Source organism: Watersipora subatra, chromosome 1, assembly GCF_963576615.1.
Source record: "Watersipora subatra chromosome 1, tzWatSuba1.1, whole genome shotgun sequence".
NCBI lineage: Eukaryota > Metazoa > Bryozoa > Gymnolaemata > Cheilostomatida > Watersiporidae > Watersipora > Watersipora subatra.
This window is the reverse complement of record NC_088708.1, coordinates 35,936,930-35,961,135: the sequence shown is the minus strand read 5'-3', so window position 1 is coordinate 35,961,135 and position 24,206 is coordinate 35,936,930. Positions and strand designations below refer to the sequence as shown.

At 35.6% G+C, this 24,206-nt stretch overlaps 1 protein-coding gene across 1 annotated transcript in view; it reads right to left on the bottom strand.

Annotated features, from left to right (window-relative positions):
* The window catches only part of LOC137397078 (ubiquitin carboxyl-terminal hydrolase 24-like), an 89,349-nt gene that overhangs the window by 63,232 nt on the left and 1,911 nt on the right, over positions 1-24,206 (bottom strand). Inside the window, exons 2-11 of the mRNA XM_068083366.1 lie at positions 23,144-23,359; positions 21,885-22,088; positions 20,607-20,769; positions 20,217-20,458; positions 19,366-19,627; positions 18,873-19,084; positions 6,980-7,124; positions 6,336-6,541; positions 4,958-5,164; positions 2,901-3,076 (exon numbers count right to left, since the gene is read on the bottom strand). Of these exons, the coding sequence (XP_067939467.1) occupies positions 2,901-3,076; positions 4,958-5,164; positions 6,336-6,541; positions 6,980-7,124; positions 18,873-19,084; positions 19,366-19,627; positions 20,217-20,458; positions 20,607-20,769; positions 21,885-22,088; positions 23,144-23,359 (2,033 nt within the window). The remainder of the gene's footprint in view (positions 1-2,900; positions 3,077-4,957; positions 5,165-6,335; positions 6,542-6,979; positions 7,125-18,872; positions 19,085-19,365; positions 19,628-20,216; positions 20,459-20,606; positions 20,770-21,884; positions 22,089-23,143; positions 23,360-24,206) is intronic.

Here is a 24,206-nt window from a genome sequence, read left to right as displayed (position 1 = left end):
TATGGGTTCTAAAGATCAAAGATTGTCAAAGTGGTGTTCAAATGGAGGTGGGGTTTAAATAGAGAGTGGTGCTCAATTTTTCAAACTTTTTCTCATAGTGGCGGTCAAATAGAGGTGATGTTGAATTAGAGGTTTTACGGATTCCTTTTATTCTTCATGTCAATATGTAGAGGAATAAAAGTAACTGAATACTTTGATATGTAGAGGAATAAAAGTAACTGAATACTTTGATATGTAGAGGAATAAAAGTAACTGAATACTTTGATATGTAGAGGAATAAAAGTAACTAAATACTTTGATATGCAGGGTTGGGTAATTGATTTTATTTCAAATAGATCTATTTGCAAATTCAAATACCAATTACTGTATTTATTTGGTAATTGGTTTCGGGAATTTCCAGTATTTGGTATTTATTTGGTATTTGGTTCTTAGATTTCTCAGTATTTGGTATTTGATTTTGTATTTGATTTTGAAATTTCCCAGTATTACTATTTGATTTGGTATTTAGTTTCGAGAATTTTTAGTCATTGGTATTTTATTTGATATTTGGTCCTGAGATTTCCCAGTATTTGCTATTTGATATTTGGTTTGGAGAATTTTTAGTATAAATTGGTATTTTATTTGATATTTGGTTCTGTGACTTCCTAGTATTTGCTATTTGATATTTGGTTTGGAGAATTTTTAGTATAAATTGGTATTTTATTTGATATTGGTTCTGTGACTTCCTAGTATTTACTATCTCATTTGGCATTTGGTTTGGAGAATTTTTAGTATTTGGTATTTATTTGGTATATTTTTGTACTGAGATAGCTCAGTATTTTGAATTTTATTTGGTATTTGGTTCTGAATTTATAAATATTTGCTAATTTATTTGGTAATGTTTGGTATAATTGAGATTGTCCAGTATTTGGCATTTGCTTTGGTATCATAATTTGGTTTGTAATTGGCCACTATTTTTTCTGGTGTTTTGGTTATTTGTTATGAATATTTTCTACTATTGGGTGTTTGATATTCGTTAATATTTTGCATTCTGATCATCAATTTTGATTTCGGTTGGTGTAAGTTTATAACCGCTAGCTAGAAATAAATTTTAAATAATATGGATATTCGGCTGATGTTTAGAAAGCTTCTCCTTCACAGCTCACATTTAACGGCAACCCAGTGCAGAAACCATCAAACCTCCATCTTGTCTTTGATCTGCATCGCGCTTGTATGTAAAACAATGCCCACCCAAGTCACATGTTACTCATGATTTATAATCCCGGACTCCGAGTGAAAAGCAATAAGTACTTATGAAGAATGAAGGCAAAGAAAACATCAAAGAATCCACTAATACTTATCTAATGGTTTTGCAGCCTGGCTGGCTAGGTTGAATCATTGTCACCCTATGCACAGTATAAGTTCTAATAAATTTAATTTGGTCTTGATATTTTCCAGTATTTAATATTTAGCATAGTTAGCATGATGTTGATATTGAATTGACATTTCCCATTATTCAATTTGGAGTCGGCTCTGTAAGAATTTACATCATTTGGTTCTGAAATTTCCCAGTAGCTTATTGTTAATTGATTCGATATTTGGTTTCTAAATTTTTCAGTATTTGGTATTTTATTTGGTATTTGGTTCGGAAATTTCACAATATAACTATTTGATTTGGTATTTGATGTCAAGAAATTGCAGTGTTTGATAATTTATTTGGTATTTTAATATAAAGTTTCCCATTATCACTATTTGATTTGGTACTGAGATTTCCAAGTATTTGATAATTTATTTGGTATTTCATTTTGAAATTTCCAAGTATTACTATTTGATTTGGAAATTGGTTTCAAGAATTGCCAGTATTTGGTATTTTGTCTTAAGATTTTCACGTATTACTATTTGATTTGATATTTGGTTTGAACAATTGCCAGTATTTGGTATTTCACTTAGTATTTGGTTCCCAAATTTCCCAGTGGTACTATTCACTTTGGTATTTGATTTACAAAATTGTGAATATTTGATGTTTTATTTGGTATTTGGCTCTGAGATTTTCAAGTATTTGATATTTTATTTAGTTATGATGTTTTCCGGTATTTGGTATTCTAATTGGTCCGCCAAATTGGCCAATTACCCAACACTGTTGATATGTAGAGGAAGAAAAGTAACTAAATACTTTGATATGCAGAAGAATAAAAGTAACTAAATACTTTGATATCTAGAGGAATAAAAGTAACTGAATACTTTGATATGTAGAGGAATAAAAGTAACTAAATACTTTGATATGTAGAGGTATAAAAGTAACTAAATACTTTGATATGTAGAGGAATAAAAGTAACTAAATACTTTGATATGTAGAGGAAGAAAAGTAACTAAATACTTTGATATGTAGAGGAAGAAAAGTAACTGAATACTTTGATATGTAGAGGTATAAAAGTAACTAAATACTTTGATATGTAGAGGAATAAAAGTAACTAAATACTTTGATATGTAGAGGTATAAAAGTAACTAAATACTTTGATATGTAGAGGAATAAAAGTAACTAAATACTTTGATATGTAGAGGTATAAAAGTAACTAAATACTTTGATATGTAGAGGAATAAAAGTAACTAAATACTTTGATATGTAGAGGAAGAAAAGTAACTGAATACTTTGATATGTAGAGGTATAAAAGTAACTAAATACTTTGATATGTAGAGGTATAAAAGTAACTAAATACTTTGATATGTAGAGGAATAAAAGTAACTAAACACTTTGATATGTAGAGGAAGAAAAGTAACTAAATACTTTGATATGCAGAGGAATAAAAGTAACTAAATACTTTGATATGTAGAGGAAGAAAAGTAACTAAATACTTTGATATGCAGAGGAATAAAAGCAACTAAATACTTTGATATCTAGAGGAATAAACTTAACTACATACCTTGGCTCAGCCAACTCAGCAAGCTGATAAAGCACCTTGAATACCTGGCTTTCATGAGCTATCATCACTCCAGGCAAGTTCTTTTCCAGCTCCATGTTGCCTGTCTTGCAAGGAGATGAGCTAGCAATTGGCACGGCGTTGGCAGCGTTGTCACCAGCTGCCCCTACTGCTGCTGACTGCAGAGAAATGCGGTCAAAAGTAAAACATACAAATAGACATAACACTGTAGATACCATAACATATCTAGAGTTACTGTAAAACCTCCATTTGAATGTCATAGCCCTTCCCCACAATGGCGTTTCATTAGAGGTGGTCTCCATATAGAGGTGGCGTTCAAATAAATTGCATTGAAATAGAGATTTTACGGTATGCTATTGGGACAGCCAGCTCTACAAATGCCAAAGGTTATAATGTAAACAAGATTAAAATGAGGCTCAAAATAAAGTGCCAAAAACTATACCAAAGGGTTTGGGTACACACAAGCCTAGCAAGGCGTTAAGGTAAAAAATTTTGCTGTGGCATCTATCTCTACGCATGACAAAAAAAACACAAAAAGCAGAAATTGAAAAGATCTTGCAGAAAATATAGAAACAGAGAACGAATATATAAAGACACATATACTCAGAAACACATGCTAACTCTCTACTACAAATATATGAAGACACGTATACTCAGAAACGCATGCTAACTCTCTACTACAAATATATGAAGACACATATACTCAGAAACACATGCTAACTCTCTACTACAAATATATGAAGACACATATACTCAGAAACACATGCTAACTCTCTACTACAAATATATTAAGACACATATACTCAGAAACACATGCTAACTCTCTACTACAAATATATGAAGACACGCATACTCAGAAACACATGCTAACTCTCTACTACAAATATATGAAGACACATAAACTCAGAAACACATGCTAACTCTCTACTACAAATATATGAAGACACGTATACTCAGAAACACATGCTAACTCTCTACTACAAATATATGAAGACACATATACTCAGAAACACATGCTAACTCTCTACTACAAACATATGAAGACACGTATACTCAGAAACACATGCTAACTCTCTACTACAAATATATGAAGACACATATACTCAGAAACACATGCTAACTCTCTACTACAAATATATGAAGACACATATACTCAGAAACACATGCTAACTCTCTACTACAAATATATGAAGACACATATACTCAGAAACACATGCTAACTCTCTACTACAAATATATGAAGACACGTATACTCAGAAACACATGCTAACTCTCTACTACAAATATATTAAGACACGTATACTCAGAAACACATGCTAACTCTCTACTACAAATATATGAAGACACATATACTCAGAAACACATGCTAACTCTCTACTACAAATATATAAAGATACATATACTCAGAAACACATGCTAACTCTCTACTACAAATATATGAAGACACATATACTCAGAAACACATGCTAACTCTCTACTACAAATATATGAAGACACATATACTCAGAAACACATGCTAACTCTCTACTACAAATATATAAAGATACATATACTCAGAAACACATGCTAACTCTCTACTACAAATATATGAAGACACATATACTCAGAAACACATGCTAACTCTCTACTACAAATATATGAAGACACGTATACTCAGAAACACATGCTAACTCTCTACTACAAATATATGAAGACACGTATACTCAGAAACACATGCTAACTCTCTACTACAAATATATTAAGACACATATACTCAGAAACACATGCTAACTCTCTACTACAAATATATAAAGATACATATACTCAGAAACACATGCTAACTCTCTACTACAAATATATGAAGACACATATACTCAGAAACACATGCTAACTCTCTACTACAAATATATTAAGACACGTATACTCAGAAACACATGCTAACTCTCTATTACAAATATATAAAGATACGTATACTCAGAAACACGTGCTAACCTTCTACTCATACAGAATATTGACCTATTCAACAGAGAGTTTAAAGAAATTACAGGCATAAGACAAACCTGAGAAGAAAGATTGGGGTTAGTCGTAGCAAGGTAACTCAGTCTAAATATAACTTTGTGCCCATCTTCAATTCCTAACTGACCCATCAACCTTTGATCCTTGCTGCTTTTCAACTCAGACGTATTAAACTGTATGTGCTCAAGGCTGACATTCATATGCTCTGCCACTTGCATGCGGAAGGAAAGAAGAGACTCGTTTCGGTGCGACTGCAGTATATAAGTCAAATATATCAAATCTTTATAATTCCAAAATTCATGTAGAAAAAACCCTCTTAGACTGCGGAGATTAGCTGAGTGATGATAAATCGAAGTGGCTAAAAGTAAAACTAACTCAAAGTGACTGTGATAATATCAGTTACAGCATTAACATACTTAACAACTAACTGTTAACAGACAGCGTTGGCACAGTAATATATGTATTACACAAAAGCCTTGGTACAGTAATATATGTATTACACAAAAGCGTTGGCACAGTAATATATATGTATTGAAGACAAAAACAAGCTAGCAGGCAAACAAGCAAGATGGAGCAAAAAAGATAGAGAGAGATGGAATGATAGAGAGAGATGGAATGATAGAGAGAGATGGAATGATAGAGAGAGATGGAATGATAGAGAGAGATGGAATGATAGAGAGAGATGGAATGATAGAGAGAGATGGAATGATAGAGAGAGAGATGGAATGATAGAGAGAGAGATGGAATGATAGAGAGAGAGATGGAATGATAGAGAGAGAGATGGAATGATAGAGAGAGAGATGGAATGATAGAGAGAGAGATGGAATGATAGAGAGAGAGATGGAATGATAGAGAGAGAGATGGAATGATAGAGAGAGAGATGGAATGATAGAGAGAGAGATGGAATGATAGAGAGAGAGATGGAATGATAGAGAGAGAGATGGAATGATAGAGAGAGAGATGGAATGATAGAGAGAGATGGAATGATAGAGAGAGAGATGGAATGATAGAGAGAGAGATGGAATGATAGAGAGAGAGATGGAATGATAGAGAGAGAGATGGAATGATAGAGAGAGAGATGGAATGATAGAGAGAGAGATGGAATGATAGAGAGAGATGGAATGATAGAGAGAGAGATGGAATGATAGAGAGAGAGATGGAATGATAGAGAGAGATGGAATGATAGAGAGAGAGATGGAATGATAGAGAGAGAGATGGAATGATAGAGAGAGATGGAATGATAGAGAGAGAGATGGAATGATAGAGAGAGAGAGATGGAATGATAGAGAGAGATGGAATGATAGAGAGAGAGAGATGGAATAAGAGAAATGGAATAAGGCAAAGTTCAAGAGCAATTGAGAGCAAACGATGCTTGAACAAATGAAACAAAAACGAAGAGACTTTAAACATAAAACAACCCACCATGATAACAAAACATTCTTTTCTTGTTTCGCATTCACAGTTGATAGTTAACGCAGAGCCATAAAAGGAAGAGCCATGTGGAAGAATGGAGCGCTGTTGATCGAACATCTCCTCAACGATGAACACATAGGTTTCAACGAGAAGCAACAAACGTTCTATGTTCAGTGCATACTTGGGCCTCAGAGGAGCGGGCAGTTTCTCCAAACCTGTGAGAGACAAAGTCGTAATGTTTTTTACAAATTCTTCAGATGCTGATACTAAGTAAAATAATTCCAAAAAGTGTAACAAATTTTGAAGGCATTAAAAATGCCTACCGACAAATAAATCTTTCGTGAGATTTCGATGATCCAACTAGATACAAGAGGTGTGATATGAATAACTAACTATATATATACAAGAGGTGTAATATGAGTAGCTCACTAGGTACAAAAGGTGTAATATGAGTAACTCACTAGATACAAGAGGTGTAGTATGAGTAACTCACTAGATACAAAAGGTGTAGTATGTGTAGCTCACTAGATACAAAAGTTGTGGTATGAGTAACTCACTAGATACAAGAGGTGTAATATGAGTAACTCACTAGCTACAAGAGGTGTAGTATGAGTAACTAACTATATATAAAAGGTGTAATATGAATAACTAACCAGGTACAAGGGGTGTAGTGAGAGTATAGAGTGCCTGGGAAAGAGACCTGAACACCACTGAGCCTCCTCCCCTGAGAGAGATTAACAATGCCTCCAACCTCCTGTGACACTCTGTTATAAATTTTCTATGAAGGCTGGCTCCATCCTACACAAGTGCGATCAACAAGATGCTGATAAAACAATAACCAGTTTTTAACTAATAACTCAGGGGGACTAAATCCCTACTTCTTGACCAAGCTTTGCAATGAATAGGAACCATTGTGTAAACGGGTTGATCTCTGCTGATGTAAACGTGTCAAAAGCAAAAAATAATGACTAGATGCTTAAACCTGAAATACAGTAAACACTCTCCTATAACGCAAATATTTCTTTCCGAGAATGCTTACAAAAATTTTACATTATGCGAACAGTAAAATACAAGATCTTCCAAAACTCAAACCTTTGGCCCTTTAAAAGAGAGAAATGAAACTAAAATGTTTAATTTAATGACTGTAAAGTAGCTGTGGTATTATCGGCTTGAATGGACAACTTTTTTCTGTTTTATCACTTCCAGTTTGTTAATCTAATATATCTCTCAAAATTGGTCGTATGTGTATTCGTGTATTTGTCATTTTGATTTTCCAGGTATAGCTATTATTTTAGCATTACCCCCCCCCCCATGTTACTTTTCCCATGATATGTAGTTCGAAAGTTAGAATGGTACATGTTGTTATATGTTAAATACAAATCAATTTTCTGATCAGACTTTTTTATTCCCCGGGCAACGCCAGGTAGCACACCTAGTTTTCCATATTTACTGTAATTTCATTATAAGTTAAGGTGAGTGCACTCATTTAATGCCAATATGTTAAATCAATTTTTTCACCTTATTTTCTAAACAGCAAGGTCTATGCTGCAAAGAAAAAAAGGTAGACCAGTAGACCAGCACAATATGGCGAGGTATATCTCCATATGGCGAGGTAGACCAGCACACTATATGTATCTCCATATGGCGAGGTAGACCAGCACACTATATGTATCTCCATATGGCGAGGTAGACCAGCACACTATATGTATCTCCATATGGCGAGGTAGATCAGCACAATATATGTATCTCCATATGGCAAGGTAGACCAGCACACTATATGTATCTCCATATGGCGAGGTAGATCAGCACAATATATGTATCTCCATATGGCAAGGTAGACCAGCACGCTATATGTATCTCCATATGGCGAGGTAGACCAGCACACTATATGTATCTCCATATGGCGAGGTAAACCAGTACACTATATGTATCTCCATATGGCGAGGTAAACCAGTACACTATATGTATCTCCATATGGCGAGGTAGACCAGCACACTATATGTATCTCCATATGGCGAGGTAGACCAGCACACTATATGTATCTCCATATGGCAAGGTAGACCAGCACACTATATGTATCTCCATATGGCGAGGTAGACCAGCACACTATATGCATCTCCATATGGCGAGGTAGACCAGCACACTATATGTATCTCCATATGGCGAGGTAAACCAACACACTATATGTATCTCCATATGGCGAGGTAGACCAGCACACTATATGTATCTCCATATGGCAAGGTAGACCAGCACACTATATGTATCTCCATATGGCGAGGTTCTCTCGGCAATTATTCGACAACTATGTGTACTGTAGCTGACGGCATCGTCAAGGCAATGCGGATACGTCGGGAATGTTTGCATTTGTCAAACTTTTCCAATCCATCGTTTTTTTTCCACATCATCACCCTGTTTGCACATGCGCTCGTCCACGAAAAAGCCACCATTTTAGTAAAAAATGATCGTCATTCTCTTGAATAATAGTATTTTACGGTGTTGTTTTGATACTAAAATAAAAAATTTGCAAACAAAAGCATTGTTTGCAATAATTAATTGCAGAAGCTTCGTGTTTTTAACGATAAAAGTTGTCCATAAAGATGGCAGACAACGATAGAATGACGTCACGAAAAAAAGGATAGTTAGACACCCTATGCAATGTGCACTGCTCTGGCAGCAAGGATTGGTCATTGTGGACTGCTCGATCGATTTTTTTCAGGACAGTGCTGCAGGAATGGTATTTCAATGTTTCCGTGACCGCATTGTATAATGAGATCACTATAATAATACGGACTATCCACGGATATTAACACTAAACTACAAGGGTACTAGTATATAAAATAGAGATAACTCTATATATCCACGGATATTAACACTAAACTACAAGGGTACTAGTATATAAAATAGAGATAACTCTATATATCCACGGATATTAACACTAAACTACAAGGGTACTAGTATATAAAATAGAGATAACTCTATATATCCACGGATATTAACACTAAACTACAAGGGTACTAGTATATAAAATAGAGATAACTCTATATATCCACGGATATTAACACTAAACTACAAGGGTACTAGTACAGTGGTGTGCATAAACTTGGAATCACATTGTTTTGTTCACTCTATATCGAATGGATCTTCCATTTGCTTTCTATTTTCCCGCCAATTATGATGCCATGCCAGATATTATATATCAATCCGATCAGCAGAAGATGTGCTTTCAAACAATGCATTGATTGATTTAACACAATTATTTCTGAGTGATTTATATTAATCCTATTAAACAGATTAGCAATTTTATCTGGTCTTGTACGTAATCTGGTTATAACAGGTTAGCACAAACCTTCCCAGCTGAGAAAGTTTACTGCTTGTCAAATTTCAAAGAAAGTGAAATATCCTAAATCCCATCATGATGGCATTTCAGTTATGCAATTTGCTGACTGTTGCATATTTAAAGCAGGACACTTGAAGTCTTATTCATTCTCAGTTTAACTTTGAACTCAGTTTGACTTTGAACTTTACCATGCCTAAAGTGTTATCTACAGAGAGAAGAGCCATCATTCTGCACCTTCACAAACAGCAAAAGACCCAAAGACAGATAGCTGCGGAAGTTGGTTGTTCTCAGAAGGCAGTCTACACAGCAATCAAGACTTGGACCTCCAATGGCAGTCTTAAACCCACCTACTCTGCTGGACGACCCAAGAAGACGACTATCCGTGAAGATCGGTACCTGGTACGAAGATCCCTCGCTGACAGACATCTGAACAGTACTCAACTTTGTAAGGAGATCAAGGACAACAGAGATATTGAGATTCACCCCAGTACAGTGCGAAGAAGACTGCTTGCAAATGGTTTGAAAGGCTGCAAGGCAAGGCGCAAGCCCTTAGTTTCTGAGAAACAGCGAAAGCGTCGTCTAGAGTGGGCTAAAGATAAACGGTTCTGGACAACAGCCAATGGCAAAGGGTCTTGTTCAGTGATGAGTCAACATTTACCATCCAAAACCACTCTGGAAATTGTTATGTGAGGAGACGGACCTGGAGAGGAGTACAGCCCGGCTTGTACGCTACCAACCATCAAGCACCCTACTGGAGTCATGGTATGGGGTTGCATGACAGCTTTTGGTGTGGGAAGACTCTCCATTTGTGAAGGCATGATGAATGGAGACAAATACATCATGACCATGGAAGATGTCATGCTTCCAAGTGCTCGGAGCCTGTTCACCAGCAACGACCAACCCTGGTACTACCAGGATGACAATGCACCCTGCCACCGTGCCAAGAGAGTCAAGGAGTGGATGACCAGAAGTAATGTGAGGGTAATAGACTGGCCAGCACAAAGCCCTGACCTGAATCCCATTGAAAATCTTTGGCACCGTATTGGTGTGATAGTCAGCAAAGATAAACCAAAGACAAAACGGGAGCTCATAGAGAAGATTATTCATGCTTGGCATCACATCATCACTCCTAAAGAGCTCAGAAAGTTGGTAAACAGCATGCCATGACAGTGTCAGATGGTGATCAAGAACAAGGGCTGGCCAATAAAATACTAATGCTCAGCTCAAGACACCTTACCAGTCCTTCTGAAGACCAACAATAACCCAACGGCCCTTTTCAGGGCCACCAATTTGTATAAAAGAGTTTGTTTGTATCCTATTTTATCAATTTTCACTAACAACATTCATAGCCTGCAATAAGTCTGCCTTTCGGTAGATCCACCCCCAGCGATAAAAATCTGAGAATATTTTCGAATATTTGGCATCATCTTGTTCTTCAGAATTGTCCCTTTCAAATGATATATATATTGATGGGGTTGAGGCACTTAACTCCAAAGAATTTCTTAGACAACAGCATATAAACATACATATTTGAAGATTTAACTGGTGATTCCAAGTTTATGCACACCACTGTATATAAAATAGAGATGACCCTATACATCCACGGATATTAACACTAAACTACAAGGGTACTAGTATATAAAATAGAGATGACCCTATACATCCACGGATATTAACACTAAACTACAAGGGTACTAGTATATAAAATAGAAATGACCCTATACATCCACGGATATTAACACTAAACTACAAGGGTACTAGTATATAAAATAGAGATAACTCTATATATCCACGGATATTAACACTAAACTACAAGGGTACTAGTATATAAAATAGAGATGACCCTATACATCCACGGATATTAACACTAAACTACAAGGGTACTAGTATATAAAATAGAGATGACCCTATATATCCACGGATATTAACGCGGATGGGTTTGTGACAGTGTGAACATTGTTATTACAGACAATCACCAAAGTATTGTGTGATTAATACCGACATACGGCGATATAAGGTGAAACAGCCTTAATTCCTGCACCAATCGACCACCTTTGGGAAGTTCTCAATAATTATGCAGCTACTTTTTATCTGTGTTTTATAAGCACGCGTGGTGATCTCTCATGGCGCACTAAACTAAAAGGATACTAGTATATACAATAGAGATAACCCTATACGCCATTTTCTCTCCAATGTGTGACAAGAGAGAAAAAGATACTCTAAAGGCTAACTATGAGATTCTTGTTAATTAAATCGAATTTGAGGACTTGCACACTAATTATAAGTCAATTGACATTTATAAGTCAATTCTTCACTTAACAAAGAATTTGCGTTAAGTGGAATTTAGGTAAAAGGAGGTTCATGTTATAGGAGTGTCTACTGTACTTTGATGCCTTGTCAGTCAGCCATAGTGCATTATTAAAACTGAACTAAAGGAAAAACTTCATTTGGAAATTGCTTTCTTCCATACTGATTTGCATAGCCAAAATTATATTTACCTGCATTCATTTTGTCGCGTATGCATTACTGCTTTCAAATACTTCCAATACTCATTTACACTGCTGTCTGTGATAAGCCTGCTTATCTAAGGTATGCATCCAAGTAAGGTGAAGCTTTTCAAATTTATAGCGCAGCCGTTTTTGTAATATTTGAACAAGTTAGACAAAACCAAATTAAATGTAAGTATTCAAGTAGCAAAAAAACTTGGCTGATGTTGGACTATTGTAACATCAACATAACATTGATCAGTATGATAGACAGTGCTACGTAATATGCTCCCGTTCCCCAACAATTTGTTTCAACAAGACAATATGAAGATATTGGTGGAAATTTTTTTTAAACGAATATTAAAATTATTATCTAAAGCTAAGTTCAACAAGTCTTAGATAAAAGAAACGGTTACAGTGTTGCCCAATAGCGTAGTTTATTAGTTGCTTCATAGCATAGTTTGTTAGTTGACTCATAGCAAAGTTTATCAGTTGACTCATAGCAAAGTTTATTAGTTGACTCATAGCAAAGTTTATTAGTTGACTCAAAGCAAAGTTTATTAGTTGACTCATAGCAATGTTTATTAGTTGACTAATAGCAAAGTTTATTAGTTGACTCATAGCAAAGTTTATTAGTTTACTCATAGCAAAGTTTATTAGTTTACTCATAGCAGTTTATTAGTTTACTCACAGCAAAGTTTATTAGTTTACTCATAGCAAAGTTTATTAGTTGACTCATAGCAAAGTTTATTAGTTGACTCATAGAATAGTTTATTAGTTTAGTCATAGCATAGTTTATTAGTTTACTCATAGCAAAGTTTATTAGTTGACTCATTGCAAAGTTTATTAGTTTACTCATAGCAAAGTTTATTAGTTTACTCATAGCAAAGTTTATTAGTTTACTCATAGCAAAGTTTATTAGTTTACTCATAGCAAAGTTTATTAGTTGACTCATAGCAAAGTTTATTAGTTGACTCATAGCAAAGTTTATTAGTTGACTCATAGCAAAGTTTATTAGTTGACTCATAGCAAAGTTTATTAGTTTACTCATAGCAAAGTTTATTAGTTTACTCATAGCAAAGTTTGTTAGTTGACTCATAGCAAAGTTTGTTAGTTTACTCATAGGAAAGTTTATTAGTTGACTCATAGCATAGTTTATTAGTTGACTTATAGCAAAGTTTATTAGTTTACTCATAGCAAAGTTTGTTAGTTCACTCATAGCAAAGTTTGTAAGTTGACTCATAGCAGTTTGTTAGTTGACTCAGCAAAGTTTATTAGTTTACTCATAGCAAAGTTTATTAGTTTACTCATAGCAAAGTTTGTAAGTTGGTTCATAGCATAGTTTGCCCCATAGAATACCGTAAAACCTCCAAGTGATCGCCAGCTCTATTTGACCGTCATCTCTATTTGACCGTCATTATGAGAGAAGAGTAGAAAAATTTAGCGCAACCCTCTATTTGAACGCCACCTCCATTTGAATGCCACTTTGGCAATCTTTGATTTTTATTAACCCATAATGTCAAGGGATAAGTATCAAGTGTCCACAAAATCGTATTAATAATGAATTGTTTACATTAATAACAATCAATTCTCTCGTTGTCACACTTCAAAGCTTTTAGCTTGTTTTTTTGTTAAAACTTTGAAAGCAACACCGTAGACATAATTAATACCAGACTCAGGCTAATAATAGTTCCTTGTTTAACGTGGTCTTGATACTTCGAAGTACTGTACATTTATATCAAAACGGTTTACATTTGCGATGGTCCAAAGGTTACGGTTAGCGAGCAAAACTTACGCGTTGAATTATCACTAAATGCAATGAGTACAAGTTATGCTCTGCCAAAAAATTGTTTTGACGCTAATATCGATTAGTTATGCAGTGCAGAAGAGTCGAGATCAGAACACATTGTGGAAGGTATTGGACAACCAGAAGATGTTTATTCCATCGAAAGCAACAATCAAAACACAGCTATCCGAGCAAACGATGCAAATATTTTTGTTTTAAAAATGTTCATATCTGTTTCTGCATGTAATATAAGTATGGTTTTGTTCATGTCACTTGTTCATGAATATATATTTGCAGCATTTGGTAGATTATCCTTATATTACTTATGGATTTACAGATTTATAGCATATTATTTGATAACATCTTTGCGGTAATTTGATCTTGCAATTGATCGATGCACGTAACTTCTCTTCCATTGCACATAAAAAGCTTGTTTTGGCCGCAAACTGTAGCAAACATATTAACGAGTGCATTGGGCTTTTATGCCACATTAAAAAATCTATATACAGTCAAACATGGATAACTCGCCCACGGATAGCTCGAACACATGGTTAACTCGAACGGTTTCTTTGGTCCATTCCCACGTAATGATAAATTGCTTTAGATAACTCGACCTCAATTCTGTTAACTCAACCAGGTTTGTGCCCAACGGCTAACGAAACGGTTGTTATCGCTTTAGAAAATCACTTTATTCCAAGCCATAGAGGTAAACCTTGACTTTTCGTAATTTATACGCGTCGTTATTACCACTATCGGCAAAATATTTTTGTCAACGACTTTTCTAAAGGTTTGATGAAATTTGATTTTTACCAAACATCATCTTAGCGATGGTCCTTCGGAAGCAAGGAAAAGTGAGGTAACCTTCGCATAGACTTCAAGAAAAATCGGCAAAATTGATCTTGGTTAAAACGCTCAAAAGAAAAAAAATGTCTTTCATTCTGAGCATTTCAACAACGATCAAATTTTGCCAATTTTAATCTAAAAAACGTCCTGGCAATAACATCAACTTAAACAACAAACCAATCTCAAGTGATAGAAAAATATCTATACTATTTGATAAAAAAGTTTTAAACTTTACATTAGAAGCATTTAATTTGAAACAAGCCATTTATGCTTTTGACTTATATTATAGTTTGTATATGTACATGTATCTACTAATAAATAAATAAATGGACTTGTGACAGTGCTCTGATAACTTGAACGCTCTGATAACTCTAACACTTTCGCTCGGTTCCGTGAAGTTCGAGTTATCCATGATCGACTGTATATGTATTTCTCAAAGTATGTCTGTATATATGTGCATATGTTGGTACGCATTCCGGCTATAGATCTTAAAATCTTGGAATAAAGATTCCGTACCGAACATACGTTCTCGAACCCTGCCATTCGCCAGTCCGATGCGCTATCCACTAGACTACAGAAATTGAATTGCTACCTTGCCAATATAAGTCAGTATATGAGAGCAAATACCCAACAGATTTGCGTACGATGCGGGTCATAGCATAACATCACGAGAAGCTGTTCGCTCACATTATTAAACATACTGGTTGATAGCGCACCGGCTAATAGCGGGCAACTCTCACTACTTCTCATTGTTTATAAGACAAAACACTTTCCTCATGATGTGCAGTTTGAAAGTTACAATGGCAAATGTTGTTATATGTTAAATACAAATCAATATTCTGTCCAAAGACTTTTCTATTACACGGGCAACGCCGGGTAGCACAGCTAGTATAGATATAAAATATATATATATTTTCTATTACACGGGCAACGCCGGGTAGCACAGCTAGTATAGATATAAAATATATATGTATTTTCTATTACACGGGCAATGCCGGGTAGCACAGCTAGTATAGATATAAAATATATATTTTCTATTACACGGGCAACGCCGGGTGGCACAGCTAGTATATATATATATATACTACACGGGCAACGCCGGGTGGCACAGCTAGTATATATATATATGTATATATATACTACACGGGCAACGCCGGGTAGCACAGCTAGTATAGATATAAAATATATATATATTTTCTATTACACGGGCAACGCCAGGTGGCACAGCTAGCATATATATATATATATATATATACTACACGGGCAACGCCGGGTAGCACAGCTAGTATATATATATATATATAGATATATATATACTAGCACAGCTAGTATATATATATAGATATATATATACTATATATATAGATATATATATATATACTACTAGATATATATATATATACTAGATATATATATATCTAGTAGTATATATATGTTATATATATATATATATAACATATATATATGTTATATATATATATCTAGTAGTATATATAGTATATATATATATACTATATATATATATAGATATATATATATATACTACACGGGCAACGCCGGGTAGCAAAGCTAGTATATATATATAGATATATATATACTACACGGGCAACGCCGGGTAGCACAGCTAGTATAGATATAAAATGAAGATGTCTTTAAATTTTGATAGAAATAAAAATTGAAAACTCGAACAAAGTGCAAAGCAGGACAAGGGCTATAATATCATCGTAGGTTAATTGCGAGCAATAGATATCAACTGATAGAGATATTTCTTGGTTTCTCAATGCATATTTATTCAGAGATCTTTGACAAGTTGGAGGTATGTTAGCAGATTTGATGCATCCAAAAGGGTTAATTCCGCTTCTTCAGAAAAAGAGGGAAAAATAAAAGCGACAATCGCTTTGCCCGCAAATGGGCTAAATGTACTTTCCTGAAATTCTGACGAACCATTTGAAAATACCACATCAGCCTCTATTTGAACCTCACAATAGAGGATGGGTTGAGAAATAGAGCGCCATGGCGTTCAATTAGAGGTTTACAGTAGCTTGTTAGTCACCCCCATAGCATAGTTTGTTAGTTGCCCCATAATATAGTTTGTTAGCTGCCTCATAGCATAGTTCGTTAGCTGCCCCATAGCATAGTTTGTTGGTTGTCCCATATTATAGTTTGTTAGTTGACTCATAGCATAGTTTGTTAGTTGTCCCATATTATAGTTTGTTAGTTGACTCATAGCATAGTTTGTTAGTTGTCCCATATTATAGTTTGTTAGTTGTCTCGATAATTTGTGGGTGCAATCATGGTGAGTGACCATTACTATTAAAAGTATTCCAGGACATATGTAATTTTATTCCTGATTGCATAAACTTATCTGTTCGATTTTCAGTTTCGGCTTCTTATCTGTTTATTTTTCCAATACAGTAGACGCTCCTATGAGGTATACCTCCTATATCATAAATTCCACATAACATAAATAATTTGTGTAAAGGTTTTGCTTCCTATAACGTCAAAAGTTCCATATAAAGTAGTGTTAAGTCGGTGCAAATTCTCAAATTTGATTTCAATAACGAGAATCTTGTGGTTAGCCTTAAAAATCTCCCTTTTTCTCCTTCTGCACTTGAGAAAAAATGATGTGTAGTATTATTATATTATACATACTCTATTGTATATACTAGTACCTTGACAATCTAGTTCGCTATTAGAGATGGTCAGGTGTGTCGACAATGCACAGAAAATAAGTATTCACGCAATAATTCAGTAATACCTAAAGGTGATCGATTGGTGCAGGTGTTGGAGTGTTGATATACTAAGCTGAAGGTGATCTATTGGTTCAGGTGTTGGAGTGTCGATATACTAAGCTGAAGGTGATCGATTGGTGCAGGTGTTGAAACGTCGATATACTAAGCTGAAGGTGATCTATTGGTGCAGGTATTGGAGTGTCGCTATACTAAGCTGAAGGTGATCTATTGGTGCAGGTGTTGAAGTGTCGATATACTAAGCTGAAGGTGATCAAATTGGTGCAGGTGTTGAAGTGTCAATATACTAAGCTGAAGGTGATCTATTGGTGCAGGTGTTGAAGTGTCGATATACTAAGCTGAAGGTGATCTATTGGTGCAGGTGTTGAAGTGTCGATATACTAAGCTGAAGGTGATCGATTGGTGCAGGTGTTGGAATGTCGATATACCAAGCTGAGTATCACTAGTTTTAGTCTCGTCAAAAGCTCTCTTTTACCCTAACCTCAAACCCTGGTGACAGATAGATGGCTGGTCAGACAAACACAGCTCTTAATACATATACAGTGCGCCCTTGGGTTAAGATGACCCCGTTATCCGATTTTTTGCCCTTTGATGTAGAACATCATAGGAACACCATGTAGAATAAAGTATCAACAAAAAATTCTCTCGAAATTCAAATTTGGCAATCATTGCGCTGATGACGCCGGGATAACAAATAAGCCAATATGCTATTCGCCGAAATCCCTCAAACAACGAATGAAAGAGAAACAATGCTCGATCTCGCTCAGTTTGACGTTATCGGTTATTAGTTATAGTGAAAAGGAAAGAGGAATCAAATAGGTGATAAAATTTTAGTGATGAAAAAGTTGAAGTTCAGTAAAATAGTTCAAAATACATACTAAAACTTGATTTCAAGTATGTGTTTAGTAAGCAAAAATCATTTACATGTAAGTTAAATCCAACGTTTATGTTATACATATGTCTTGAAGGTAAGAACTCTCTATGGTACGTAATGCATATAGTACATTGTAACGTTACAGTTTATTGCAGATCGTAACCACTAACTACCTTAAAGTTATTGTAGGTAACTACAGTTACCATGGTTAACATATTATTTCGTTACTAATTTTTAATATGTACAGTACTATATAAAATTTTGATAATTTTTACATTAAATTCCTATAACGTAAACATTACCAGAACGGACTAATTATGTTGTAGGTGCGTCTACTGTGTACGTAATCTTTGCATTTCGCACCTTTAAATGCAAAACATGAAAAGCCTTAGGATACAAAGCATTATCTCTTAGACGATGAAAAAAACAAGTAGATATCAAGTGGCTTACTTCCTTCTATAGTACCATACCCTCTTATGCTTTGGCGCCAGGTTGATATAAACATTTTGTAAGAGAAAATCAATAGCCTCCTGAGCTATCGTCGAGTCACCAATGTTGAGACAAAGACCCCAGAGTTCCTCAAGTCCAACTAGATCCATTTTTTCGATTGTCAATAGCTCTGGCTTTATTTTGTGCTCATGAAGGTTGACAAAATTGAAGAAATTTTTCCAGCATTCAAACCCTGCAACAGTAATAGAATTAAATATGCAGAACTGTAGATAAAATGCTGAAACACAATTTGCTATCCTCAGGGATAACAGGTGTAATGAGTATCATAGTGTGCAATGTATCATACAAACTTGGCAGTTGCTATCCTCAGGGATAACAGGTGTAATGAGTATCATAGTGTGCAATGTATCATACAAACTTGGCAGTTGCATTCATAGGATTGAAGAGAGGTTGAAGGAGTGGTCTGACCTAGAAGTGGTCTGACCTAGAAGTGGTGTTAGTGAAAGCACCCACCTTGAGCCGAGAGGTTCAAGGAGTCATCTGACCTAGAGAGGTCTGTAAGAAGCTTCTTGTTAAAAAGATTGCAAGCAGCGTCAGGCTCCAACTCGTTGATTCTATTTGTGAGCCAGACGTAGCAAATGTTTCTGTCCCACTCACAAGCATCTCCTGAGTTCACCATACACTCCCACAACTCCTTCACTCTGTTCCATGACAGTGACACAGTGTTAGACTCTTGAAGGACAAACTGGAGGCATTCCAAGTGGAGCTCAATGTACTGCAATGCACAACACTGTCTGTTATATCAACGACACTCAATATCAAATACTGTTTTCGTAAGATATTTCGAAAGGCCGTTATAAAAAAAATTGTAAGTTTATGTTCGGAGCACAAAGTCTTAAGCACTGGTGTCCAATGTTAAACGATGGGCCAGTCTAGCACTATCAAAATTTAATCCGTCTAAAAATGAAAACAAAAACAAAATATAAGCAGAAAGGCGCTTTACGCAAATGTAGAATGGCACATCAGGTTGACAATTCAAGCCTTTAAAAAACAACATTGTGTCACCTTCTTAAGATGTAGTCTATACAAGTGAAAATGTCAAAGCGATGCTTTTCAATACATCCTGGCAACAAAGATTGTTGCCAAGTTCCATTAGAAAAAGTGTAGCTCAGAGAGGATGATCTAGCAAAAGGGGACGCTCATACATTCACATTTATGTATAAAGAGCATACTTAAAGTTACATGCATATCATATAGCCTATCAAAGTTAAATAGTTGAAAATATCGAAGACACCATATTTTGAATTAGATTAAAGCTCTATAGATTTTAAAATTCTTTAATCTTTCCCCTATGTTAGCCTTACCTCCTGATGCGTGTAGCGAGTATCTACAAGCATGGAGCTATGTAGAGCCACTGATAACTCCCCCGCAGTCTTGACAGCCAGCTGATGCGAAGAAACCAAGCTTGAGATGATAAGTTTGTTGATATCACAATTTCTGTGAATATCAGTCAAAACCTTGGATCTGTCTACGCGATTTGTAGCAATCTTTACTACGTGCTTTACGATGCATAGCAGCTGCTTTAGAGCTGGCATTATCCAGACACCTGCAAACAGTACCGTTGTATACTTGTGTTCAGGTTAATCTCTTCATGCTAGACTCAGCAAAGCATACCTGAACGGGTGTGACCAGGTGGACATTCTTATCCGAGTGTCTCTTGTCTCGTGTCCACTAACTAACACTTACAGACTCACCCTTTTTAATGCTCTCCATGCATCTATCAGCATACTTCCGTTTATAAGACTCCTTAATGCTAGCACTCTCTACCATCACTACATACATCTCATCCAGAGCAGTGTCAACCATGTCCCGCATCATGTCTTCTCTGTGAGAAAGGTCCCATAGCAACTCGATCACCTGCAGCAAATTTCGAGAGTGACGGTCCTACTAGCCTACATCCACGAGAGAAAAGTGCCTTGTGAAAATTAATGATGAGATGAATATAGACCAACTTCACCTCGGAAACTACTTGTGGCCAACTATCGTCCATTAGTATTCATATTCCAAATACTTGCAATTCATGTAAAGCATATTCCAAATACTTGCAACTCATACTTGAATACTTGCAACTCATGTAAAGCATATTCCAAATACTTGCAACTACGTAAAGCAATCAAGGTTAATCAATTAAAGAATCATATACAGTCGAACCTCGGTTCTCAAACGCTTCGGCTCAAGGACCAAAAGAATTGAGATTAGTTTGTCTTGGATCTAGAACATAAATTCAGTTCTCGACCAAACCGGAGCATGCGTATTAGAATTAAATGTTCGGAACAGCTCCAGAAACAGCATGGAAACATTCGTTAACAAAGGGAGAAGCGAGTTACGCTTCACTAATTCTTTACAAAAAGAAGGGAGCCATCTGGGACTACGTCCCTCTACCGAAGTGATTTGCTAGAGAAACAACTCGTCCAGTCAAGTTACACTAAATTGTTTTAGAGGAGGATTCTCCTTCAAAGATGTGAAGTAAACGTTCCATTGCTGGTTATATTTTCCTTTCAACACAATTTTTGATGCAACTGATCTGTTTTATTTTTCACTATTTCGTTACCAATTTCTGCAATTTTTGGTATTGTATCTTAACGTAGAATGTTTTCGATGTTTTAAGAGCAGAACATACGAAATGTTTACTTTTTGTTTTCTGTTTTCATCATCATAAATAGAAAATCTTTTATTAAAAATAAACACACTATATAGTATATTAATAACACGTATATAGTAGTTTATGGTGTGAAATGTTAAAAAAATACTTTGCCGAAGTTGATATCTCGGCTTGGAACGGATTAAAACTTACATACATTAATTCTAATGGGAGTAATTCTTTCGAATCTCGAACAACTCGGCTTTTGAACAAATTGTTGGAACAGATTGTGTTCGAGAACCGAGGTTCCACTGTACAGCGAAACAACTTCAAACAAAATCAAATTGCTTGGGTTCCATTATATATAGGAAGTTTACAAAAGATGGATGACCTTTTGTCCAAGGTCATTGCTCTTGGCATTCTTGCCAATAAGTCCAAGAAGAGAAATAAGCTTATGCTTCATGTCTTCGTTCTCCTGGGTCCAGTTCTGGGTAATCAGCTGTGCAAAGGCTGTAAACTGTAGGGGGGAAAATTGGGAGGCAGCAGCAGCAAAAATTCCATGAATGTTGTCAACAATGTGATTGGTCTGATCATTCTAGAAAAGAGAGGAATTGCAAAGAAGAATATTTGGTGCCAGGTGGTGGAGTAGGGAATTTGCTCTGCTGCTGATCCCAAAATCTAAAATGAAATACTATTGTTATTACGACTATTATTAAAATACAGTTTAAATAAATTAACACATCCTCCATTATTGAACATTTTATAAAATTAGAAAAATATAAATTTGGCTACTAATTAATGTAAATCATCTGCATTCACATGATGCAAGTCAAGAATTTAGCCAATCTGAAGTCTGTTTCAAACTTGTCTTTTGTTTTTGTTAAGCAGAATGAAGATCAAAAGTACAGCTATACATAAGGATACAGGAGATCAAAAGTGCAGCTATACACGAGGACACAGGAGATCAAAAGTACAGCTATACATGAGAATATGAGATCAAAAGTACAGCTATACATGAGGATACAAGAGATCAAAAGTACAGCTATACACGAGGATACAGGAGATCAAAAGTACAGCTATACACGAGGATACAAGAGATCAAAAGTAGAGCTATACATGAGGATACAAGAGATCAAAAGTACAGCTATACACGAGGATACAAGAGGCCAAAAGGACAGTTATACACGAGGATACAAGAGGCCAAAAGTACAGCTATACACGAGGATACAAGAGGCCAAGAGTACAGCTATACATGAGGATACAAGAGATCAAAAGTACAGCTATACATGAGAATACGAGATCAAAAGTACAGCTATACATGAGGATACAAGAGATCAAAAGTACAGCTATACACGAGGATACAAGAGATCAAAAGGACAGCTATACACGAGGATACAGGAGATCAAAAGTACAGCTATACACGAGGATACAGGAGATCAAAAGTACAGCTATACACGAGGATACAAGAGATCAAAAGCAGAGCTATACATGAGGATACAAGAGATCAAAAGTACAGCTATACACAAGGATACAAGAGGCCAAAAGTACAGCTATACATAAGGATACAGGAATTCTCATAACTGTTTTCATATTTGCAATTATAACAATGAAAAGACAAAAGGTATAAATAGTCATCACTCTTATACTAACTGTCCTGTTCCAAAGCTGCTCAAGGTCATCCTTGGAGAGGTGCGGCGCCACATGCCCCACAATACGCTTTACCTTCTCACAGTACTGAGCCTGGTCTATGCTGCCAGAAAGGATAATGCTGAGTAGTCTGTTATCGGCCATCCACTGTGTGAGGCATTCAAGAGGTACAGCACCTTTGTCCTTTTCGGAGCTAGCATCTTCTATCATCTTTGTAATCTGACACAAATGAACAGAAGTTGACTATCCACCCCATCACAGAAAGCCACAACTACTATAAACCGGTATTAACTGATTTGCTCCACCCACTACAGGTGTACATATCTTAACCTAAATAGATTTCATGAAACATCAGGTCTGAATCTTTGAATCTAGGTAGACTTCAGAACACATCAGGTCTAAATATCTAAACTTATATACAGTCAAACATGGATAACTCGCCCACGGATAGCTCGAACACATGGTTAACTCGAACGGTTTCTTTGGTCCGGTCCCACATAATAATAAATTGCTATAGATAACCCTCAACTCTGTTAACTCGAACAGTTTTTTGCCCAACGGCTACCAAGACGGTTGTTATCGCTTTAGAAAATCACTTTATTCCAAGTCATAGAGGTAAACCTCAACTTTTCGTAAATCATAGGCGTCGTTATTACCATCGTCGGCAAAATATTTTTGTCAACGACTTTTCTAAAGGTTTGGTAAATTTTGATTTTTACCAAACATCCGCTTAGCGATCGCCTTTCGGAAGCATGGAAAAGTGAGGTGACCTTCGCATAAGCTTCAAGAAAAATCGGCAAAATTGATCTCGGTTAAAACGCTCAAAAGAAAAAGACGTCTTTTCTTCTGAGCATTTCAACAACGATCACGTTTTGCCAATTTTAATCTAAAAAACGTCCTGGCAATAACATCATCTCAAACAACAAAACCATCTCAAGTGATAGAAAAATCTCCTATACTTTTTGATAAAAAATTTTAAACTTTACATTAGAAGCATTTAATTTGAAACAAGCCATTTATGCTTTTAATTTCTATTATAGTTTGTATATGTGCATGTATCTACTAA